Genomic DNA, 20,861 nt, shown 5'->3' with positions numbered 1-20,861 from the left:
TTGCCAGAAAACTATGATTTTTTCATCAGTCGAAAAATCATGCGTCAATAAAAGGACCAAATGAGAGCAATTGAATTTAAGAGAAATGAATTCACATGTTTGTTTTCAATTTATTTTTAATCAAAAACTATATCAACTTACCAGGATATTCTTTAGTTTCTACAGAAACCAAATTAGAAGCTTTTAAAACAACTAAAGTCAACCTTCCTGCTGAGGGAAGGTAGCTTAATGATAAAAGTATTTCAGGTCTATCCTGCGCAACCTGAAATTAAAAAAATGACAGTTGTAAAATAGTAATCAATTAGAATACGATATATAATATAACTATAAGTATATTTTTTGCAAAGAACATAGATCGGGGATCTTTGTAGGTTACTATATAATAAGGAGCTAAAAAAGTAAAAACTATGACATTTGGATTTTATACAAAAATAAACATTATTTAAAATTATATTATATTTATTGCTCGCAGCATATACATGGAATGAGCTTCAGATTCTTTTGATTATAGGTATAAAGCTATAGTGCAATTTCATGATTAAGTATTATTGGTTTCAGTTATTTTGAATACATAGTAGAATCAGAAAATCAATGGTGGATATATTTACCCCACAACTGAATAGAGTGTAAAAGAGGAGCGAAATTTAAATGATGTTATCTTGACAACTGACGTACTGTTTCCGATATAAATGTTTTCCCTGGATTTAGTAAACTTTATAACTATTAAATCATATTATGTTTAAAAGTTATTCAGATTCAGTAAGAGTTTTAAATTATATTTATTTACGCGGCAGAAATTTCTATCTAAGCAAGTGAGATTTTGTTTCATTTCAGGCTTTTTACACTAAATTGAATAAGACCAAAGAAATCAAAAGTTATTAAAATATTTATGCAAAAAAATCACAGCTTGGTATTTATACCTACTTACGCATCTAATATGTCTAAATAGACAAGAATGGTATCGTTTCTTAAATAACTTCCAGTAACACATTTCGCAGACATACATAACTTTAATGATTAGCGAAGCATTGATTCAATCGACTTGATTTTAATATTACTCAAATTAACGTAAAATGATAAGCAGGGTCTAAATATTGAAATTTAAGAGCCGAAAGTTTAGTAGTATAGAAATTTAGTACCAAACTTTGGTAGTATATGTAAGTCTGGTGTATAAAAATTTAAAAGTCGAAATTAATTAAAATTACATAACTGTACTTTTTACATATATAATGCATATAAAAACTTCTGTAACTTTGAAGCTATTAGTGCGATTGACTTTGTTTTGGTTTCATTTCATTCAATGCAAATCATACTACATAGGAAATAGTTCTTCCTTTGCCTGGAAAAATCATACACCATTATGATTATTATAGATCATGAGGAATGACACTACAAGTTGATTGTTTGGATTAAGTAACAAGCATTACACCAAGAAAACATTATAAACATGCATATTATGTAAAAACCATTACGATTATTAATGATCACGAAGAATCTAGTTTGAAGTTAAAATTTGCTTGATTAAATTCGCAATTAATCATAACATTAATTAAATTTAATACAGTTTAAACGTAATTCAAGAAAAAAAATTTCCGACTATCAGGATAGTTATGTTTATTTCATTATTTTAATGCTGCCATTTGCATAAAATAGCACATAGCACGAATCACACATTGGGAGTTTGGAGTTTTATATTGCAATTAATGAATCAAACGCGATTATGGTTGTTGCAGATTACAAAGATCCCCTCTATAAATTAAAACAATGTTTGGATAAAGCTTAATTATAATTTTAGAGCATATCGACTAATCAAGCATTCAATATTTTTTAATACTTCATAAATGTTGTCATTCATCTAAAATAGCACAGAGTGTGATTTCGGAAAATGTTTTAGTTCTGCAACCACACGCAATTACAATTTGATTGATTTTGATCCCGAAGAATCACGTTAGAACTTAATTGCTTGGATTAAGTCACAAACATTTTATTACATTTAAGAACGCTTGCAATCGCAATAACTTCATCGAGAAAAGTTTAAATGTAATTCATTTGCGTATAGATAACCAAAGATTCAATATTGTTCAGACTTAATTATTTATTTGTAATTTGTATGAACATTTTTAGCTTGAAAAGGTATTCAAATACATAATTTATGAAAAAATAATAGGTGCCATGGGATTTATAAGAACATATATAATATTTTGTCAATAGGCAACAGTAGCATTTGAATGATTCAATCCTTTAGTTTGAGCGTGGTTTATTTCTGCGGAGAATAAACTGACAGTGCAAATCGGCGTGTAGAACTTCAATTACAGTTATTTCTAAGAATAAAACAGATCATTCTCATTTTAGTATTAATCTAAACAATTGACTATGCAAGAAAAAATGTATTTAACTATGAGGAGAGCATATACCTTTTTTAAGGCTCATATCATAATAGTTTTATAGATATTAGAACTCAAGGGAAGGAAAATAAATAATTTATTAGTTAATTTAACAATGAAGCATTTAATGCTCGATGATTTTTAGATTTTTTGCAATGTAAAATAAAATATTAATGGGATGAGTTTCAGGCTGTTATAGTTAAGCAATATGATAAAGGACATTTTTTATGATTTTTATGATCACGAAAAGGGATTTCTTTTTCCCGTGATATAAACATAAAATGGATTTAGAAACATGTATTAAACATTTCGCAGGTTAACTTATTGGTGCATTTTTGTTGTAAGTTGGACTATTCTTTTTTAAAAAAATTGAAAGATAGTTTTCTTATAATTCTGGGTTCATCCACCTATAAATCAAAAATTATATACGAAATACAAAAGTCTACGTTTAACGGAAATAATAGTTTATTTGTAAATCTATACGAACATACCTTTTCTTCAATTTTTAGAAGCTTAGTATTTAAATTTTATAAAAGAGAAATCATAATTATTATGTATTATTGGTGCAGTTTTTTTGCAAGTTGGACTATTCTTTTTTAAAAAAAAATCGAAATATAGTTTTTTTGTAAGTCTGGGTTTATCATCCTATAAATCAAAAATTATATACGAAATACAGAAGTCTACGTTTAACGGAAATAGTAGTTTATTTATAAATCTATACGATCATACCTTTTCTTAAATTTTTAGAAGATTATTATTTAAATTTTGTAAAAGAAAAATCATAATTAGTATGTATTATAATCCGTTTCGTTATATTTTTTAGATTTTCTATGTTTTTTTTTAGTTGTTGCTCAATTGGCAGATTTTGTGTTTTGTACTTACTCATTATGCTACTCATTTTGTATTTACTCATTATACTTTGAGTGCTGTATATCAATAAAAAATGGGAGTTATATTTTTTAATATCTAAAATAAATCTAATATCTGGATCAAAACAAAATGATAGTTGCTGGTCTTTCAAATTTATTTTTTAACTCAAAGTAAAATATTTTAATAGAATACAGAACAAACGCAAATGTTTGAGTATTAATTATTGGTTTATTTTTATTAGCTTTTTTCTAATAATTTTTCCAGTCAGTTGTTAATGAACGTTGTAACTAGTTTTGAATTTTTATGTGAATAAAATATGTAATTTCCTAAGTAAAATGCTCTCAACTCTACATTTCTGTATCGTTACTTTTTTCTTTAATCGATTTTTAAAATAGTAGGTAATGTTTGGGGCGTTGGGTTTAAAAATGACTTTATTTTGAGCATTCTAAATTGAGGAAGTGGCCTCACGAATGAGTGGTGCAGCCATCTATCCGTGGGGTTCTGATCTAAGGCACACTTTCACCCTTGCGTTGCTCTCTTGTCAATCAAAAGGTGCACCTTCCCGACTTAATTCTCACAAGGCTTACAGCTAGCAAGGATGGCTTGTCCAAGTGTCATTAGATACCGCATCATAAAAACTTAGAATTCAAAAAACATTCAAGTTAGGCAATAAATATTTTTTTTGTAAACTAAAGTAGTAGAAATTGACTTTTAGCAATAAAAAAGTAAGCAACTTCCGTGAAGTTTTGTCTAGAAGTGTATAATTTGGGACTATAAAGTCTAAAAATATTAAAAAAATAATTGGTTAACAAAAGCATGAATAAAAGTAAAAATATTAAAAAAATAACGGGCTAGCAAAAGCACGAATAAAATAAACTTAACACATAAAGAGATAAATAAAAAAGAAGAAAAGCAAGCGATAAAATTAGAATTAAAATTTTTAGAACAACAGAGTTGTTGGTTTTTTAGGGATTTGTTTTGGAATTTGAGTTTTCTTATAACCCGTTACTGGTTTTTGTAGTTTGTTTCACGAGATTATAACTATCCCGTTACGGGTACTTCATATTTGTTACTGTTTGTGAATAAAAGTTTTTTTTTTAATATAAAAAACAGAACTGTTATTTATATAGCTTGATACGTTACAGGACATACCCAAAACCAATGTTTAACTCATTGTGTCATAAAATGTGAAAGAATATAAAGTACCAGGACCGGAGGTTATTGATGAAATCAGAAAATCGAGGTTGTTGTAAGCAGTCTGACTGATGCATTGCCTTGTTTTTGTTCGTTTGATTTTGGCAACTTTTATTAATTAATTTGTAGAAAATATATCAATAGAAGTGTTTTTTCTTTCTTTCGTCTAAGTTTGTCTTATGTTATAATCTTTATTAAAATATTTCTTTTTCTCAAAATGATCTGTTTATTTACAATTGCAATTTAATTTCAACACGTTATCAGCACGACGCTCTGTGTAAATAAATATTAGAAATTCGGATCTAAGAAGACAGGCAGCACAATAATAATCGCCGCTATGGAAGAATACAAATTGAAGAAGTTGAACGGCGAAAATTACCATGCATGGGCAATACGTGCCCGTGCACTGATGGTACAGAAGAAATGCTGGGAGGCAGTTGAGCCTGGCTATGGACTTACTGAAATGTCCGAAAATGAGAGAGAGAAAAATGATGAAGCTTTAACTCTAATGTTCTTGATTGTAGAAGATACGTTTTTGGATGATATTGGCGACTGCGCCAAAGCGAGGGACGCATGGATTGTATTGAAGGATATGCATACCAAATTTGGCTTACTGCATGTTTTANAGAACATATGATGTTTGGATTTCCATTCCTGAGTTACTCCACTTGGAATTTTATATATATATGTGTGTGTGCATATAAAATACTTTTTTTGTCTTACATGATACATTTCATTCATGTACACTTTTTCTATTCTTTTTCCTTTTTCTTTTAATTTCTCTTTTTCAATTATTTTATGTACATAACAAAATTTGTTTCATTTATTGTTCTTTTTACTTCATTTATTGTTTTATTTATTGTTTCTTTTTTTTTAAACAAATGTGATGCACACCTTTGTCCTCAGCAAGACTTTTCATTGTTGTATCCTAAATTTTATTGTAAAAATTATCTAAAGCAAGCTACTATGTATTATGCAATTTTATTTTAATAAATACCCGCTGATCAGACTCGCTCCCGGGGTCGTGGCGAGCTGGACTGGTAGCCAGACGTGGACTATGCGGGTAAGGGATTTGCAAACCTAGGTACGTGCCCACGTTTGAAGGGGAAAAAAAAAGTCTGTCTAGATTCTATTACTTACCTTCTATAACGTGAACAACCAAATCTGATCTATCAAAATCGTATTTAAGGCGAAAATGAAGACGGCCGTACTTAGTTCCATCTTGGCTGTCTGTTGATTGGTGAAAGAAAACCATATCCTTTTTCTTATAAAGGTCTGGTTGAATTGTTCCTGTAATAGTCAGTGAAATTGAGTAAAAAATCTTTTAACTCGAAAAAGCATTAACTTCTTCGAATATTTATTCTAAAAGTAAGACTTAAAATCATTATGATATCTAAAAAGGATAGGATATACTTTGTGCTATGTAGATTTTTTTGCTTCAGTTGTTCTAGTATTTACGAGAAGTTTAACTTAACATAATAATACTCAAACGTTGCGTTTTTAGAGTCGGTTATAAAATTTTAAATAATTACTTTAGAGTGCTTTTTTTTTAAATATTTTTTTCAAAATTTCGTTAATTGTAAGGTAAATTATGCGTTTTATTAAAAAATTGGATTGTTTTTTAAAAAAATTCTCGAAAATAGATTTTTTTATAATATTAAGAAAGGAAGTGTTAATTTTTTGAAAATTGTTTCTTAATTATTTTATCTACCTTCCACAAATTGATTTGTAAAAACATTATTTTTCTTTAAATGTCCCATAGTTTTAGATAATGTATAAATGCATAACACCACACTTTTGCAACCCTTTTGCTAACTTTGATTTAGAATTTTTTTTATATTTTTTGCTTTAAAAATCACAATGTCTATTATTTAGATTCATGTTGTTTTTATTAACGGCTATTTTGACTCGCAGAAAACTAAAAATGATGATAACTTCATTGAAACAAATAAATAATTCGTGTTGATTACGTGCTTTTAAATAATTCAAAAATTATAAAAATTAAATAGAAATGGTAAATTTTGTTTTCAGACCTACACGTATAACTTCAGAGCATATTTATGCGTTCGGAGCAAACGCATAAGTGTTTGTAGTACAAGTTTATCAAAAAGGTGTTGCATNTCTGTCTAGATTCTATTACTTACCTTCTATAACGTGAACAACCAAATCTGATCTATCAAAATCGTATTTAAGGCGAAAATGAAGACGGCCGTACTTAGTTCCATCTTGGCTGTCTGTTGATTGGTGAAAGAAAACCATATCCTTTTTCTTATAAAGGTCTGGTTGAATTGTTCCTGTAATAGTCAGTGAAATTGAGTAAAAAATCTTTTAACTCGAAAAAGCATTAACTTCTTCGAATATTTATTCTAAAAGTAAGACTTAAAATCATTATGATATCTAAAAAGGATAGGATATACTTTGTGCTATGTAGATTTTTTTGCTTCAGTTGTTCTAGTATTTACGAGAAGTTTAACTTAACATAATAATACTCAAACGTTGCGTTTTTAGAGTCGGTTATAAAATTTTAAATAATTACTTTAGAGTGTTTCTTTGAAATATTTTTTTGTAAATTTCGTTAATTGTAAGGTAAATTATGCGTTTTATTAAAAAATTGGATTGTTTTCTTAAAAAATTCTCGAAAATAGATTTTTTTATAATATTAAGAAGGGACTGTTAATTTTTTAAAAATTGTTTCTTAATTATTTTATCTACCTTCCACAAATTGATTTGTAAAAACATTATTTTTCTTTAAATGTCCCATAGTTTTAGTTGTTTATACTTTTGGTATTTTGTAAAGATATTTTATGAATTTGCGAATTTTTGAACTTTTTAAATAATGGAAAAATGTTTTTGGTAGGATTAGTTCAGTTGATTTTAAAGCATACATTATTATTATTTTTATTTATACATTAAGAGGAGCAAGTAAAGGAAAAAAATAGATAAATGAATAACACCACACTTTTGCAACCTTTTTGCTAACTTTGATTTAGAATTTTTTTTTATATTTTGCTTTAAAAATCACAATGTCTATTATTTAGATTTATGTTGTTTTTATTAACGCCTATTTTGACACGCAGAAAACTAAAAATGATGATAACTTCATTGAAACAAATAAATAATTCGTGTTGATTACGTGTTTTTGAATAATTCAAAAATTATAAAAATTAAATAGAAATGGTAAATTTTGTTTTTAGACCTACACGTATAACTTCAGAGCATATTTATGCGTTCGGAGCAAACGCATAAATGTTTGTAGTACAAGTTTATCAAAAAGGTGTTGCATCCTACCATTTCGATCGTTGTCTGTTAAAAAATTATTATCTCTTTTTTGACCAAAAAAAAAAAAAGAATCCTTACATTTTTAAGCTAAAAATTTAAAAACTACGTTTTTAAATTTTTATTTTATTATTATTTTTTAGAATTGATTTCGAATGTAAAAAAAATTTGTACGTATTTTTACGTCCGAAAATTCAATTAAAGATTAAAGGGCGAAACATTTTTTAGCAACTTTTAGCATGAAATAATTGAAAAAAAATTGAGCATTATAGCATTGGTATGAAATTTCGATCAGTGATAAATTTAATTTGGTGAACTATTATAAATTTTACTTTCTATGTTTAGGAAACAATTTAAACTTCTGTTGTCTTCAGGTACAGAATATCGTGTTGAAAATTTAGCTCACTAACCAGTCCGATATAATCAAAATTTAGGTTTACTATAAATTTCTTAAGGGGATATTATTAGGAAAAACGTCTTTTGTAAAACAGAACAATAAAAAAAAACTAATGAAAATCGTAATGTCTAGCGCAGAACTCCAGCTGAAACTTGAGTAAATAAAGCAAACGAAGAAGTTATCAAAAACTTGATTGACGATAAATTTCCATTAGCGATAATTTCAATTACAGTTAATTACAATAAATCAATGACAATAAATTTTGCTTAAAGCGGTCAGTGAAACTTGTATTATCCCCATCACAGTACTCTAGTGGATATTTTAACTCCCTAAGTTTATTCGATAAATAGAAGGAATTTCGATTTAGGGTATGTTTTTCAGGTAATAGTACTGGGAAGCACTGTAGTGGTCAGGAAACGACTGTTGAAGTTTGTATTGTCAGAGCTCCAGATAAGATGTGAACCTTTAGCCCCAAATTTGATTGCAAGATTTCACCCCAACAGACATTGAAGTTGGTTACTAAAAATTTAGTAAATATGATTGTAAAACATGATATTTGAACAGAACCTTGATGATTTATTTAAAAATGCTTCCAAAAAAACTTATTTATTTAAAGTGTATATTTCTGAAAGAAGAAAGAAAATCGAAATAAACGTTTTTCTTTTATTTCTTAATGTTCGACTTAAAATTCTTTTGCCCATAAAAACCAGCCAAATTGTAGATATATATTGAAATTATCTTTCTTAAGAAAGCAATTGAGCTAAAATTCGACTAAAATTTTAATAAGAACTTAATGATATTGAAACTAACTCCCATAGTTCTGTCTAAATTTCATCGATATATTGAGTTGGAAGTAGAGTAAATATCCCAAAACATGCGCGGTTTAAAATTTATTTCTGTAACATTTACATTCAATGTGAAGGTCATGATAATTATCATCGAAGGCATGTAAAGTAGCTACTTATTTTAATCTAGGGTAAGGGCACATTAAAGAGTTGGTAATCTTTACTGCAAACAACTCAGAAACAGAAGAAGAGCTGAAGGTTGTTAATTTATCTCAGGCATAAGCTAGTGAAAACATTGGGTTGGTTGATTCAGTTTCCATGGTGATGTCCAAGTGGTCGCAGCTGACGTAAAAGAGGCATTTATCAAACTTTTAGTTAGTGTTTTCCGGGATTTGAGGCTTTATCCAAGCTTTAATTAGACCAGCAGGGTTGAACTACGTTTCAATTTTCACTAATGGTGTTGACGGGAGTTTTATTCATTGAAATATGAAATGGCTCGTGAATAATAATGATATGTTTGAAAATATTTTAGCATGAAAAATTTATGTTAACACATTTGATGCATATTATTCAGAAATAATGGCTAATTAAACTGTATCAAATCATTAGATATAAAGTAATCATTTTCTTTTTAAAGATATTCCTAGGCTTGACGGGGGAAGTTTTTCAACTTTTTAATCACATATTAATGAATCTGGAGAATTTACAGTTAATAAATCAATTTATTTTTATAGGAATGTTATATCTCGAATAACATACCAAAAGTATAAATCATTAATTATTTAGAAGACTAAAATAGTTTCAAATGTTGGCTTTTAAAAATATTCTACAAGGGGCTTAAATCATTCAATTCTGATTAACATGAAAAATTTCATTAGTAATTTTTGCATTTTTTTTTAATATTATAAATTTTAGTTTTTATTAAAATTAGATATTTTAACGATCAAAGGATGATTACGAAGAATCATTAGTAACATTTCTATAATTCAGAAAAGAAAGACTTCAGACAGTTAAGAAAATGAAGCAAAGAGTTTTTGGTTTAAGTAAATAACTTCAAGGTATCTTAACAAAATATTTGTTTGTTTCGATTCGTGAGGTTTGAAGCTACTTGTGCAAAAAGGGTTTCATCTGCATAATTATTTGAATGTAATTGTTAATATTTTGGGATTTAATTAACCAATGATCTGTAATTTAAAAATTTTCTGGAACTTATTTGCTTAGTTGTAGTTTAAGTAGACGTTGAGTTTAGATGAGTTGAGAATAGTGATTATTCTCATAAAAAACGGAATAGGCCATATTGTGCCAAACGTAAATGTTATTGTCAGATACCAAGTCTGTGCGAAAGAAAAACAGCAAAGTAAAAAAGAGGAAAGATCACAGACACGATTTAAATTCATAGGACTCGTACACAAACGCACGCAAAAAAGCAACCAAACGAAAAGTTTGCTACTGAAACTATAAATATAAATTATCATTTTTCTTTATAAATTATCGACTTGTGAAGCAAAAAAGTCAGTAAAAACATAATAAAAGACACAAGATATTCGAGTAGGAATAAAATATTTTTCGAATATTTTAAGAAAATTAAATAGAACACTTTAAAATATTTTATCGAAAATATTTACTTTCTTACGATTTACATATAAAAAAACATGAACTCATGAATAAAACATGAATAATTTATTTAAACATACTCACCTAATGGGCTTGCTGATCCAGGACTTGGCCCGCAATCTGAGTCCTTCGAATCCCGTGAACTCTGTGAGTTTTGCGAGTAAGCTGGTGAGAGTAAAGGGCTGAGTGATCTGGGCCTGATCCCCCCAGTTGTGGGGCTGACTGGCCTCAGGACGGGATCCGGGGACCTAGTTTCCGGGGATGGAGTCCTGAGAAAGGAAGGCGATCCAGGACCACCGGTCTGACTGTCACACCTAGTACAGATGGAAAGTCGGGGCACGGGGCATGGCATCGCCCGGGCGTCCATAGATCGAGCCCGGTTCACTGGTGACCTAAGAATTAAAAAAAATATATATGTTAAACAATGAGTCACTGAGATATTAAAAAAAAATTATATTACAGGAAATTTTATTTGCTTTTAGTTATATTGTCTATTAAAGAGAAACAAAAGATTTATGATTTATTTTTTATTTATGATAAATTTATGGAATTTTTTGTTTTGACCTTTAGCTTACGGCTGGTACAAAATGTGGACCACATGTAATGGTACACCGTAAACAAAGGGTTGGAGATATTTAAATACGGCACACCATTCTTTAAAAATCACAGGTAAGAGTAAATTTTGCAGATGAAGAGCCATTTTCACTATTTTTAGAGCCCAGTTTTTAGTTATTGATCTCTAGTTTGGCTAGATTAGCGTTTTACTTTGATAACACAGTTCCGCCAAAATACACATATATTTTTAGTATTCGTCGAATGATTGCTAGATAACTGCTGAAAAATTCAATAAGAGATGATAGTATTAGAAAAACCTTATTTATTCTAAAGTGCCATGCTCACAATACCGTTGTTTGTAATAAGGTTTTCAATTGCAGAGTAAAAGTAAAAGAACATGTTAAGTGCCTGGTTTGTGAGTTAATTTTGACAAAAAACAAAAAATATGTTTATTTTGACAAAAAGGAAGAATTATCTTGATCATCAGAAAAGAGAGGGTTTAACACCTGGTAGAAAAATTAATTGTTTCTCACCCGAAATCATCTATAACATATTAGTAGTACTGAGTGTTCAAAAAGAACCAACGATTTGAAAAATCAATTAAAGAAAAACGGTAAGAGATAATTCTATTAAGGCAACCCGGTAAAAATCAGCTAAAATTTGCTAAAAACTAAAATAAGCCACATAGTTACTTAACAAATAGCGCTACCAATCAAACATATGCATTCAAAGTAACCACTATTTGTAGTAATAGTGTAGCGCAATAAGAAAAAATATTGGTTAACGTAAGCGAGAAGATTTCATTTATAAAATTATGCTACTAAAGAAGTGTTTTATGCAGCTGAAAACATTGTTTTTCAGTCAACAGCTACATCTGGTGACTTTTTAAGTAACTAATGTTTAAAATTAGTGAATATCTACTTGTTTTTCTTAGTACAATGCATTAAACAGTACATTTTACTCTCCTACAGCTTTTATTGTTTTATGTACATTTTACATGTAATGGTTTTATTTCAACAGTACATTTTAATTTCCTACAGTTTTTATTTAATTAAGTTTTCAATTGGTCGATTAAATATTTGACAAATTAAATCTTTTAAGTAAATTTTCACATAAAAGCGTAGTAAATGTCCATAAAGTATTTTTTTATTGAAAAAGAAAGACATTTGAAAAAAATTCTACGCCATTGTTAGTTGATTATAGAATTAGAAACCTTATAAATCTTTTCCAAGTTCCAACCTATAAAATAAAGGAAAATCAAACTATTTATCATTATACAAAATTGTATAAAAATGCTTTTGTTTTTGTAAGTGTAATTTTTTTGCATATCCGCACTGAAAAAAAAACAACATTTTGAGTGAACTTACATGTTTTATTTCTATTTCCACATAAAAGATATTTTTAAGAAATAGCCTATACAATTTCTGCTAGTAAAGATCTAAAATATCACAAGGCGTTGTTATAAAATGTGAAAATGAGAATCTAAAAGAAGGCATTGATATAGTTTACATTGATGTTAGAAAGCAGAATTCTCGTGCAAGTAATATCATGAATAAATATGATTTTGAATCCTTTCGTTTTCTGCGGTATTTCCGTTTGAGGAAAAACTCTTCAATGAAAATTGGTGCATATAAAAAAATAGTAACATATTTGAATGATTCTCTTTGAGTCTTTTGAGAATGTATAAATATCTAGTATGTAAAATTTAATGTTCATCGTTTGTACGCTCCGAACACAAATTCACAATTTTTAGTTGAATTGCATCATATTTGGTGTTTGCATGCTGTTGAAGACTTAGGCAAACATTCCAGTTCACCTTAACCTTTTGCTTACGGCTGGTACAACATGTGGACAACATGTTATGGTACTATATGATACAACGTAAGACTACGGCTGGTACAACATACGGATCACATGTGATGGTACTATATGATACACTGTAAGCTTACGGCTGGTACAACATATGAACCACATGTGATGGTACTATGTGATACACCGTAAGCCTACCGCTGGTACAACTTATGGACCACACGTGATGGTACTATATGATACACCGTAAGCAAAGTGTTAAAACATCATTAGACCACCTGTTCAAGAGCAAGCGCGTATGAAAGAGATTTCCTGTACGACCATTGTTGGAATATGCTGATGTTCTTCGCGAGTTTAAAAATGATTTATATCATTATTGAGAATAAAGACTAAATTTAATTTTAGTTTATAGCTCTAATTAAACTGAAAGAATTAACTTTAATATAATTGTGTGTTCTTCATAATGAATTATTTTTCATTTATTTTATTAGGTAAGACAAAGTATAAAGTTTTTTGCGCACAGTTTTTTCCTTAATAGATCTAGATTCACACTCAATTGAAAAACATATATTTATACTGAAGAAGAACAGAAATTCGCGATATTAATGTTCAAAGGTGCCTCTTTTATACTTGGTTGCGATTTCTTTGTTACATTAAAAGAAAACATATTTGAATTTTTTTCTTTAGATATGGGTTTTTAGATATTGGTCTTTAAATAAAAATGTCTTATACATTTTTTAAAATTCTGGTAATGGAAGTTTTAAAAATTAATTTTATTTATGACTTAGTTAATATAAATTATCCAAGAGGAAAAATAATGTAGAGGTAGGACACGTGAAATTAATAAAAAAGTACATATTTTAATATCAATTACATGGATCTCTACATAGGTTACACTGAGCAAAACTGAGTTATTTGATTCTTCACTGTGTATTCATAATATTACATTGAGTCGCTCGATACATGCTCAATATAGTATTCTTGATAAGTTGATAAGTATTGATAATAATTGAGTTGGACAAGTTAATTTTCTTTAATTTACTAGTTTTTGATTGGAAAAGTTTTGATAAACAAAGTTATTACTGGCTTTTTTAAAGTTCCAAGCACGTAGTTCGAATAAAAAAAAAGTTAAGACAAAAAAATTGAAAGATATATAAGGGATAGTAAGATCGTAATAAAATCTCTTTGATGAGATAAAAAAATGTTCTTGATCTTCTCGTTTAGTTGACATTATATCACATGAAAACTGTACTGTATTTCTTACATTTCACTTCAAGCCTAAATGAAGTATAAAACTAAGTTAACAATGTGAAAAATCGCATAAGTAGGGTGCTAGTATAGAGGAAGTTTTCCATTATGTAAAAGCCAGAACGGTCGAGAGAGGTTATCCTTTTTATACTTGATGTAGAATTAATTTACTTCAAGTTGTTGGTGCAATAATTTAACAGATGATTGCGAAAATATCACTAAAGAAGACATATTTATCTACGATAGGATACCTGTAAGCGACGCCATCGTGGGTAAATCGTGTCATTCGTTTATGCCACGATTCAGAAGTCAATAAAGTTTGATGCACACTAGTGACAACACTTACAAGTATCCAATTAATTCTGATCCGAAAATTGATTCAGCTAGATAATAGACCAAGCCTTATTGCTGTACCGTTAAATCAGATGATATAATCACGTATTCTTCTTTTCGAGTAGTAAGCACCCAATTCAGAACGTTGTTGAAAATTAAAAACATAATAATAATTCGGTATTACAGAGCAACTATTGTTGGGCATACCCACTTGTTCCATGAACCACTTGATGATATCTTGAAAGGATATCATTCTAAATCAACAAGTAAACAAATACTGCTACATTCTTTCTTGGCGAATCAATACCACTATTAAAAATATGACTGGAAAAAAGGTTTAAAAAGATTTATAGGCCTCATGAAATAGATACAGAAAATATAGCAACAGCTAACCATTTTCTCTGTGAACCATAAATGTAACCAAGATGTTATGGTTTATGGAGAAAATGGTCTAGTCATTTCTCTATCCACTAATCTAACTATAGCATGTTTTTAAACAAAGAATTCCGCTTTACACTTTCTTACCCTAAACCTTTCAGCTGTTCAATATTAGTTTTTTCTGGCCGTAACAAAAAATAACTAAGAATTATCAGACGTAGGTTTGTGCTAAACGTAATATAAGAAAAAATAGGAAATTTAAATGACTAAAATCTTATTTAGTTCTGAGAAATTTCTAGAGGTGGGGTACATTTAAGATAAATGTGATTATTTTTTTTCATACCCTATAAAGGTATTTGTCAAGTATTGCTGAATCTGTGTCCTAAACTTACTCAATCTGACAGTGTGACATATCAATGTATATTGTTGTAACAAATAAAGTATAATTCCAACTTTAAATAAATCTGCATCTTACCGTTTTCTGACCGCTGGAAGTGAGTAACTGGACTGGGATGAGATAACTTTGTCTTCCTCGACATGAACGTCTGGAAGGGAGAGACGGACATAGACGTGGTCCTGGCAGGCTGAGGTGTGGGTGACGGCACTTGGCCGAACAGGCGGCATCCCCGACGTAGTTGGGCAAGATGAAGACAAAAAAGGTTGTGAAGGGTGAGTTCTCTGTGGCTGTTCTCGAAATATGCTAAAATTCTGAAAAAGAGGGAAGAAAAAAAAAAGCAGTTTGAAAGGTGTTCATAACAGCTAGTTGCAGTTGCTTTTGTTATTTAAATGTCATCATACCATTAGTTTTATTGACACCAATTATTGTTGCTTAGTCTATTTTTGTTTTATCATGTCACAAGATGTCTGAATTAATTAATGACTTAAATTTAATTTCATCAAGGTTTTCCTTTATGTAAAACGCATAAGTATCAAAATACGAAAACATACATTTTGTGCTAAATTACAAACCATTTTAAAACTAATAACGTTGTACCCCTTAACAAAATAGATTTTTAATGAACATTTTTATAGAATGTTGAAATAAATATCGCTGATTAAAATGTACGACACTTGATTTAAATTTTTCTGGTTAATTTGCAAGTTTATTTTTTTCCTAATATGTGGTATTCATATAAATTCATATAATTGTGTTTTTTTACTATTACTCGTGTGGTGTTTTTTTTTAATCCCTGACTTTACATAAATGTTTTTTTCATTAATTAGTCATTTATGACTTCGTTTAGTTAGATAGAAATGTCAGAGTAAAATTTTATATTTCAAATTGATTAATGCACTTAGTTCAACAGCTGAAAAAGTCTACAGAAATATGCTTTTTTTTAATGCGCATTATTTTAATGTTTAATTTATATTAATGTCTTTATTTTAATGATCTAGGATTCTAAGTAAAAATTAAATGTTAGTTTTTTTTAAAAGGTAGTAGTTGTGAAAAAACTTGTTACCATGAAAAAAATAAGATACTTAAGTAAGATTATTTTTATGAAATAGAGAAAATAAAGGTGCCGTGACGGGCGTTGCCATTATGTTCGAACGGTTGATTATTCATTGCGTAGGCAGATGAATAAATTAAGAAGAAAAATTATGGATTTGATGAATGAGCTCTAAATCTAATTCTATTACAATTTAGATTAAATCATAGTCGAAAATTCATTTAACTACCTTCTTCTGTCCAATACAGCCTTAGACTATTTCTTCTCTTTTCAGCCGCAGTTCTAAAAATTCTCTCGCTCATGTCGTTCCTCAGCTAGTTGCGTTTTAGTTTGAATTAATCTTTTTAATATTGTTTCTTTCTTCTAAAAATTCTCTTGCTCATGTCGTTCCTCAGCTAGTAGCGTTTTAGTTTGAATTAATCTTTTTAATATTGTTTCATTCTTCTAAAAATTCTCTCGCTCATGTCGCTCCTCAGCTAGTTGCGTTTTAGTTTGAATTAATCTTTTTAATATTGTTTTATTCTTCTAAAAATTCTCTCGCTCATTTCGTTTCTCAGCTAGTTGCGTTTTAGTTTAAATTAATCCTTTTAATATTGTTTCATTCTTCTTAAAATTCTCTCGCTCATGTCGTTCCTCACCTAGTTGCGTTTCAGTTTGAATTAATCTTTTTAATATTGTTTAATTCTTCTAAAAATTCTCTCGCTCATTTCGTTTCTCAGCTAGTTGAGTTATAGTTTCAATTAATCTTTTTAAAATTGTTTCATTCTTCTAAAAATTCTCTCGCTCATGTCGTTCCTCAGCTAGTTTGTGTTTTAGTTTGAATTAATCTTTTTAATATTGTTTCTTTCTTCTAAAAATTCTCTCGCTCATTTCGTTCCTCAGCTAGTTGCGTTTTAGTTTGAATTAATCCTTTTAATATTGTTTCTTTCTTCTAAAAAATCTCCCTCTCATGTCGTTCCTCAGCTAGTTGCGTTTCAGTTTGAATTAATCTTTTTAATATTGTTTCATTCTTCTAAAAAATCTCCCTCTCATTTCGTTTTTCAGCTAGTTTGCGTTTTAGTTTGAATTTATCTTTTTAATATTGTTTCGTTTTTCTAAAAATTCTCTCGCTAATTTCGTTCCTCAGCTAGTTGCGTTTTAGCTTGAAATAATCTTTTTAATATTGTTTCTTTCTTCCAAAAAACTAGCATAAACGGGAGTGGATTTTTACAAGCGTAAAATGAATTTTTTACTTTGCACTTTCAAAAAATACCTATTACACGATAAAAATGGCATTTTTAAAAAATTTGAAGAAAAAAATCTGATATTAAAAAAATTATACCTACGTTTATTTTTAAATATATTAGGATGCGGAATTTGTACAATCACAAGCAACAATAGTTTTTGTCAAAGCCAATAGAGATGTCTAGATTGACAACTCTGTATTTACCTATCCACAGGAAAAATCTATCAATAATCAATCAGTTACAGGTGAACCAAAAGGAATACGTTCCTACAGGGAAAGGAACACGAAAGTTCAATAGGAATAGTGCAAACTAAAATTGTTTAAATGGTAATGGAACACTAATCTAATTCAGCTTCTGACTTGGACATCTCTATAGTCTTAAGTTTTTTTTAAATCATATTGTTGACAATTTTTAAATATAACAATTGTTAGAAAAGGAAACGAAAAAATTTTTTTTGCATAATTTTTTGAATAAAAATAAAAATAGAAATTTACAAAATACATTTGCACGCTAATCTTTTAAATCAAAGCTAGAAAATTAAAATACAAAGCACGTTAAACAGAAAGTTGAATATTTAAATATCGTTGTGAAAATTTTTGTCATATAGGTTTGCAAAATTCCTTATTTTCGTGTAAAAGCAGGCGGAAATAATTTATCTTAATATCCACCTTTAACTAAACAAAACACATCAGAAACTAAAATTAATTTATATCTCAAAAATTTACTTTAATACTATTTTAGATAAAAATTTCTTAACTTCACTTGATTTTTGTTTTCACGGGAACAGGTGACAAGCTAAGTTGCTCGCTTTGCGGCTTATTAAAGCTCATCTACCGCCCACGCTGTGCATCGATTACTCTTCTGGGTTAATCGATATCAGTCTGTTGCAGCTGAGATGCCGGGGGTCTTTTTATATTATGTATAAAAGAGAAGAGGCTTTCTTTCACTCCATGTTTGCATTTTTTTTTCCTGTTATCTTTTTTAAGACCTCAATGTCAAGGAAAAAAAATTTAAGTGTATTAAGTTAATTTCGCATGTTCGTGAAAAGTGTCAAAAGACTGGCACGTGCTTTTTACTCTTAAAGAAAAATGTCTTCCGCTGTTATTTTTTGTAATTTTTATTGTCTTAAAGATAAGCATGAGGGTAAAAAAATTATTTTCTTTATACTCTTTTTTTTTTGTAAGTAATATTTTTTTATAAAGTATAGAGATATTGTAGGGATTATTATATTAATTGTGAGGGGATACTTAATTACTGATAATAGTTTGAAAAAGAAAGATAACATGACATTTTGGGAAAATAAAAGATTGCAGTATTCAATTGATATTTCAGTAAACATGATATTTTGTAAAAATTAAATACATGGTATTTCTGGAAAATTAAAATTTTTATTTTTTCTATTTATTTTACAAAAAACAGATTTTTAATTAATAGAATTTGAATGTGGTACCCACTCGATACCATTTTTACAAATATATGCTCAAATTTTATATAAGTGATAAAAAATACAACATGTTACATAAGTGTAAATGTGGAATATTTTCACGTTTTATACTCTCGTTTCTTTAAATACAGTTTCATTAAATGATAGAGCAGCCAGCTTAAATCAAATCAAATCTTTTATAAATTATTGAATTGGTAAACAAAATAATAAGAGGAACAGCATTTTTCTTATAACAGCACCTTATAAAAATATGATAGGCTTTGTTTATGAAGACATTATAGCATGCTTTTAAAAAACATAATAATTTTTTTTTAAAAAAGCAGGTATTTTTATTCATGCAAAATTGCACTAATTAAAGTGAGAGCTAAATTTCTGAAGTTGGAGTTTTGCTTTGAATAGCAGCCTATTATTCTATTCTAAGCTATTAAGCAATTTTTTTAATTCAATATGCATATTGTGAAAACTGCTTTCGCATCTTTATAAAGTAAGGTTGGTAATTAAGTGTTTAATTTTTAATGAGCAAGCCTTTCTACAACTGCTGTTCTTTAAAATTTTCTAATAGAGAATGTATGCAAATTTCTTATGTGGCTTTAGAAAATGTAGTTTTATATTTTGACCATTATCTTCAAAATTATGCATAAGTTGTGCATGCAAAAAGGCAATTATATTAGGAATGGATGCGGCATTGAGAGAAAAAAATGTCTCTTAAAATTTTCACATAGTTTTGTGTGACAACTGTACTTTGCAAATGTAAAGTTTCTTCTCGTCATTTAAGATCAATTTTTAGTTTCATCACCTATAAATTTCTATAAAAGGATTTGACAATTGTTTAAATTAAAAATATTGAATACTTCATTAAAATATCGATAATTTATAATAGTCAATTGATTGGATGATTGGATGTAGAAATAGGGGATAATTATTATATTCGAAATATTTAAAACTTAGGTTTATATAAAATGATTCATTTATCGGCTATATACAAAATATTATAGCATTATTCAAATAAGATTTGAAAACTGAAATCATCTGTTATTAATGTATTTAAAACCAAAACGTTCGTTTCGGATTTGAATAGTTTGAATTTCAGTTATCATTATAATATCTCAAAGAATTCAGAGTTGAATATATTTTATTTTCTCTTTAAGTTCAGTAGTGCGTCTATCATATTCATTTTTCAAGACAATTAATTTAACTTTAATTTTGCTTTGTATAATTACGGGAGAATAAAACTTAAATAATATCACATAAAGAGACATACAATAGATTAAGTATTATAATGAAGCATATCACACTATTAAGGAGAGAAAAAGGGAGATTCATGAGGAAATAAAAAAAAAGTTACGAGAAGGCAGAACTAATTTTAACCAGTAGGGTTGAAGAACAAGGTTAAGCCTAATGGGCAACAATAGTTGGAAACTAGAAAAAACATGAGTTATGGGTTTAGGAAGAGACTTTAAGATGTTAAAAGATTAAAAGAAAATTGATTTCAAAACATTGGGAAAAATGGTATCGAAGAAAAGCTGTTAATCGTATCATGGAAATTTTTTTAAAAAGTTATGGAATGATTCCTAGAAGTCTAGAATAGTGAATGAGATAAAGTTTATTCTTGTACCTTACTGCGCTTGTCCAAGCAGAATACAATTGCGGTAAAACCCTTTTCCCCCTCTTCATCACAGTATTTAAAGTGAAATTATAACTTATAAAAAATTATAGATGGTTAGATGTAAAGGTGTTTGGTTAGCTTCTAGCACTAATTGCACTTTAAAAGGAACTCAAGTTGTTTATTTCTTGCATAAAAAATAAAAAAGCATTAAAAAAAATACACGCATTGTAGGTAGGATACATCAAAAAGATATTGTTCAACTCAATAACTGGTAGCTTAAGTATTTTATCTCGC

The 20,861-nt window shown here is 28.6% G+C and overlaps 1 protein-coding gene across 1 annotated transcript in view; it reads right to left on the bottom strand.

Annotated features, from left to right (window-relative positions):
• The window catches only part of LOC107453852 (synaptotagmin-6-like), a 179,201-nt gene that overhangs the window by 4,505 nt on the left and 153,835 nt on the right, over positions 1-20,861 (bottom strand). Inside the window, exons 3-8 of the mRNA XM_071179586.1 lie at positions 15,319-15,551; positions 10,605-10,912; positions 6,593-6,742; positions 5,589-5,738; positions 1,314-1,339; positions 142-262 (exon numbers count right to left, since the gene is read on the bottom strand). Coding sequence (XP_071035687.1) covers positions 142-262; positions 1,314-1,339; positions 5,589-5,738; positions 6,593-6,742; positions 10,605-10,912; positions 15,319-15,551 — 988 coding nt within the window. The remainder of the gene's footprint in view (positions 1-141; positions 263-1,313; positions 1,340-5,588; positions 5,739-6,592; positions 6,743-10,604; positions 10,913-15,318; positions 15,552-20,861) is intronic.

This window comes from Parasteatoda tepidariorum, chromosome 4 (genome assembly GCF_043381705.1).
Source record: "Parasteatoda tepidariorum isolate YZ-2023 chromosome 4, CAS_Ptep_4.0, whole genome shotgun sequence".
Classification (NCBI taxonomy): domain Eukaryota; kingdom Metazoa; phylum Arthropoda; class Arachnida; order Araneae; family Theridiidae; genus Parasteatoda; species Parasteatoda tepidariorum.
Note: the sequence above shows the minus strand (reverse complement) of the source record. Positions and strands in the feature narration are given on the sequence as shown.